This window comes from Hipposideros armiger, unplaced genomic scaffold, assembly GCF_001890085.2.
Source record: "Hipposideros armiger isolate ML-2016 unplaced genomic scaffold, ASM189008v1 scaffold_417, whole genome shotgun sequence".
In the NCBI taxonomy this organism is placed as follows: Eukaryota; Metazoa; Chordata; class Mammalia; order Chiroptera; family Hipposideridae; genus Hipposideros; species Hipposideros armiger.
In genome coordinates, this window is record NW_017731767.1 from 1310685 (window position 1) to 1315321 (window position 4637).

General features: G+C 58.2%; 1 protein-coding gene across 5 annotated transcripts in view; it reads right to left on the reverse strand.

Moving 5' to 3' along the window:
- ADGRL1 (adhesion G protein-coupled receptor L1) overlaps positions 1–4637 on the reverse strand; it is a 58317-nt gene that overhangs the window by 19596 nt on the left and 34084 nt on the right. For 3 of the 5 annotated variants that reach the window (XM_019664179.1, XM_019664181.1, XM_019664180.1), the window contains exon 4: positions 1544–1653. In XM_019664179.1, the coding sequence (XP_019519724.1) occupies positions 1544–1653 (110 nt within the window). Of the gene's footprint in view, positions 1–1543; positions 1654–2240; positions 2618–3407; positions 4632–4637 lie in introns of those variants that run through there. The other 2 variants (XM_019664182.1, XM_019664183.1) reach the window with 2 other exon arrangements.

Sequence of the window (4637 nt, forward strand, 5' to 3'; positions counted from 1 at the left end):
ATCACAGATAAATATACCAGCTTGAAAGGGCACCTGGAGCACATCTTGAACCAGGATCAGGTCTGGGTGCTGGGGGGGGTGGGTGGGGTGAGGATGTGGCCTCTGCCATTGGGAACAGGTTCTGAAACTGGCCCTGTGCCAGCCGCTTTGCACGCATGATCTCCTTGACTCTTGCCTCCTCTTACAGCAGCCCAGAGAAATTAAGTCATTCGCTCAAGTTTCAGAGCCAGAAAAATTCAAGAGCCTGGATGAGCTTCGAACACAGCCTGATTTCCCTGCTGTGCTACACGCCCCACCTCCAGCCCTCCTTCCCTGCTGCCCCAGTCCCCTGGGTGGGCAATGTCCCCAGTGCTGTGGGGGAGCTTCAAGGATCAGATGGGTGTCCCCCTCAGGCGGTAGCTGGAGGTCTCGAATGCTGAAAAGAAAAGGTGAGGAGTAAAAGAAGAAAGTTATGGAAGCACATAAGCGATCCCGTTTTCCCCAGTGTGGGTTGTCACCTGCAAGGAGAAATCCGAGGCTGGGGAGGAAGGCTGGAGCAGGAGGGGAGAGGAGGGAGAGTCACAGGGCCTCCTGCTCCTCCGCCCCCACCCCCCACTCTCGTGGCCCTGCCTCCTCCCCTCTGTCTGGAGGCCCTACCTTCCAGGTTGGCCGTGTGAAGCTGGGGGTGGGGTGGGAGGAGAGAAGCAGAGGGTAGAGTGAGGGCAGGAAAGAAGGATGATGAAAGGGTGGGGTACTACGGAGGAGAGACCCTGTCTTTGTCTGCTCCCCTTGGCCAGATGCAAGAAAGCCAGGTCGCTGGCTCCCCAGGTTACCTTTCTCAGGCTTCCTGGGGGCCACCCTCAGTCCAACATGGTGGCACTTCCTTTGCGGACAGGAAGTGCTATCATAGTAATGGGCAAACCAACCAGGAGATGGGACTCTGTGGAAGATGCCCCCAGCCCTACACACCGGATCTGCCACCAGGCCCCAGCGGGTGGTCTACCTCTCTCTGGACATAGAATCCAGGTTCCAGGACAGGAAAGGGGCAGGAGTGGGGACATGTGAGGGTTGAGGGGAACAACAGAAAGGAGAGGGAGTTCAGAGAGGAAGGGTGGTGAGTGAGAGGGAAGAACAGGCGTGTAACGGGATGAGAGAAGACGGAGGTAGAGGAATTAGGGGGCAGTGGGGTGAAGGTTGAGGGCGAGGAGAGATGTCAGTATACCAAACAGAGTATGGGGGTGTGGCCTTGACGTGTATCAGTGAGCCAGGGGCACGGGAAGCAGTAGGGCAAGTGGGACAGGGTGACAGGAGTTGGCGAAGGCGTCCCATGGAAAGGGACAGTCTTTGGGGTGGGGGGTGGGGGGTAGATGGGGCAGGTGCTGAGTGTGGACAAGGGTGTCTGAGAGAAGAGCACGTGTGAGGGAGAAAGCAGGCCAGCTGTCCCCTTGTACCTGGCCCCGACTTGGCCGTATGTGTGTGGGTGTGTTGGGTCAAGGTGTCTCCTCCTCACTCACTTCTGGGAAGGGGAAGGGCCCACGCCCGCACAAGGAACAAGATGACTCACTGTAGGGGACACAGTCGTACTGCACCTCCAGGTACTTGTAGGTCCCGGGACAGGGGTCAGGAAAGGCGTCAGAGCCAGCAACCACCACGCACTGGGTGCGGTTATTACACCTGCGGAGGAAAGACAGGGAGCTAGGAAAAGACAGGCTTCGAACTGGGGGGGCGCCGGCTCCCAGGTCAGGAGAGGAATGGACACTCCCAAACTGAGGAGGAGCCATGGAGACCAAGGCCAGGGGCCATTCGTGGGCATTGTTCTCTGTTTCCTGCCTGTTCTCTCTTTTCCACCAGACAGGGTTCTTCTGCTCTCAGCCCCGGCACGGCATCAAGCTCAGGTCTAGGCCTAGAGCATCACCCCATAAACTGCTTCCCCAGCCACCCTTCATCACTTCCATCCTATCTGGGTGTCACTGGTGCCATCAAATCCTTGGGAATTTTCCTTAAATTGACTGTAAAGCCTCTCTTTTGTTCACAGAAGAGTAAGACGTGTGGTATCTTTGCAAAGATAAATGCTATTAATGAAGTGCCCACTGTCTGTCTGTGTCCACCTCTTTGGACAGCGCTGCTGTGAAGATCTGCAACCAGGACGGGGGCAGAGTCCATATCTCATGGTGAAACCATTTTTGTTTTTTGTTTTTNCTCTCTGAGATGTGGGAGTGGGGCAGGAAGGAGGGGAGCAGCTCGGAGGGACCCAGCCCCACCTCCCTTGAAGGGGGGTGCTCCACAGACCACCGTAATTTCAAGGCAGAAGCGATCGGAAAGGATGTCTCACCCAGCACTGCCCCTTCTGCCAGCCTCAGAGCTGTCAACTTCCCAAAACTTTCAGAGGAGGAAGCCACCATCCCCAACATCCTGCCCTTCAAGCCCTTCAGCTGCAGCCCCTGCCCTCCCCCCAATGATAGACAGCCCTACCTACCAGAGCTCTCCCACTCCCGTGCTGAAGGTTAAAGCCCCAAGAAATTACGGTGCTCCTGGAAGACCCAGCCTACACCGCCCCCGCCCTCCCCCCTGGTCCTCTAACCACAACAGCCCAGAAGAAACCCTGACTGCAGCTTCGCAAGTATTTCAGAACCAGAGAAAAAATCGCTCCCCCACCCGCACTCCCCACACCATGAGGCCCACCCCCACCCCCTTGCCCCCAATTTGGCATGATGCCCTCCCAGGGCTAGGGACAGCTCATATCCCTCCCCAGGGCTGGGCCCCAGCTGGTTGAGGATGAGGGTTGGGGGTGGGGAAACTGGTGCTCTGTGCTCCAAAACAGCTCTGGGCCTTGGAAACGCCAAACCAGAAGGAACTTAAGCCACCAGGAGCCCGAGGGACAGGATGAATCTGCTCCCAGAAAGGAAAACAAAGGTGTGCTTTCTATCCCGCCTCCCCCAACGGGAAACAAGTTACCAAAGTTGGGACAGGAAGAAGACAGGAGAAAGACAGCTCACCCAGTGCCCCCCACCCCCGCCCCCACTTGGGAGCCAGGGAAGGGAGTCCCCACCCGCCCCTGATGCTTACAAACTTCTCCTGAAGGAGGCAAAAGAAGTATGAGAGACGGGGGCCAGGTCCCCCGTAAGGGCCAGGGACTAGGAAGCTGGGACAGGGAGAGATAGAACAGAAAGAGAGAGAGAGAGGCAGAGAGAGACAGAAAGTCCTGCCCGTGCTCAGAGAGGAGCTTCCTCGGGTGTCTGGAGGGTGGAGGTGCCCGTGGCTGGACCAGGGCTGGCCCCACCGGGAGGACACCCGGGGTGGGGGCTAGCAACTGGACCCAGTAGGGGGTGGGAGAAGAAGGGGCCAAGGGGGGAGGGCGGGTCACATAAGTACGGTACAGGTAAAACAAAGTGTGAGTTAGGGGTTAGCATTGGTAACAGTGCGTTTACCTTTCTGCTCCACTTCTACTTTAAGCATCGGAAGAGAGAGAGAAAACAAATTGAAAAAAAAATGTGCAAGAAAAAAGAGAAAAAAAAAAAGAGATTAAATTGCTTTTGTTTCTTTTCTGGCAACACGCCCCCTTTTCCTTTCTTTCCTCACTTCCGGTTCCCCAACCCCAATGTAGCATCCACTCAGCCCCCACCCCCCAAGTCCCTTCCTCTGGGGTAGGGTCAGGGTGAGAGGTCGTTGGGGAGACAGTCACAGGGAGGGGGAGACACGCGGGAGGACAAAGACCAAGAGTGACACGGGGTGAGGCGGGTACAGGCAGGCAGGCTAACCGTGCCCTCATATAGGAGTGGGCACCCTCAGTGCAGCAGGGCAGGGAGGGGTAGCTCCAGCTGAGAGGCAGGCTCTGGTTAGGGGAATGCCAGGGAAGGAGGGGGAAGAGGAACCACTGAGATCCCCTCCCACCCTGTCTGCTGCCCTCCTGTCAGAACCAGGGGCCCAGGGCAGGCGGTTCAGTGCCTCCTACGGCCTGGGCACCGGGAGCTAATAGAACATGCTGAACTCCTTTCCTGTCTGTGCTGGCCCTGCCCGAGTCCAGCTGGGTTCCCCCAAGCCCTCACAACCCAGAAAAAGCCAACACAGAGAGAGGGTGGCAGAGTTGGACACAGAATGACTGAGAGGCAGACAGGCAGAGCCCCCCCGGGCCTCAGAGAGCTGGAGTGGGGAGACAGAGGCAGAGAGGTCAGCGGCTGGGGTGGGGAGACATCACAGATGGGGCAGGACAGCAGGTGGGGGCACAGACACGCTCCCACGCTCCCCCAAGACTCAGTTTCTCTGCGGAGTCCCGCCCCCGGGGGGCCCCAGAGCCAGGAGCTCCACGCCACCCGCTGCCTGGTGGGCTGGCGGCACCTGGGGGAGGAAGGGGGCACGGTTAGACTGTGCTCAGCTGCAAGGCAAATCCAGTGTTAGTCGGGCCTGTCCAATGTGTACTTGTGGGGGGAGCCCACATAGTCACTGCCCCCTACACATGCATGGTAGCCCCTGAACCATCACCCCCGACCCGCCCACACCCACACCGGCACTGGCATCACCCCAGCCTCTGAAGCCCAGGGCAAGGATGGATACCCAGGCTGCACACTCTAGGGATGGATACTCTAGGCTCTGCACTGCGGCCTCTCAGGAACCTCTGACCAGGGCCTGAGAGGTGGAAGCTGGGAGTTTTACAGGGTTTG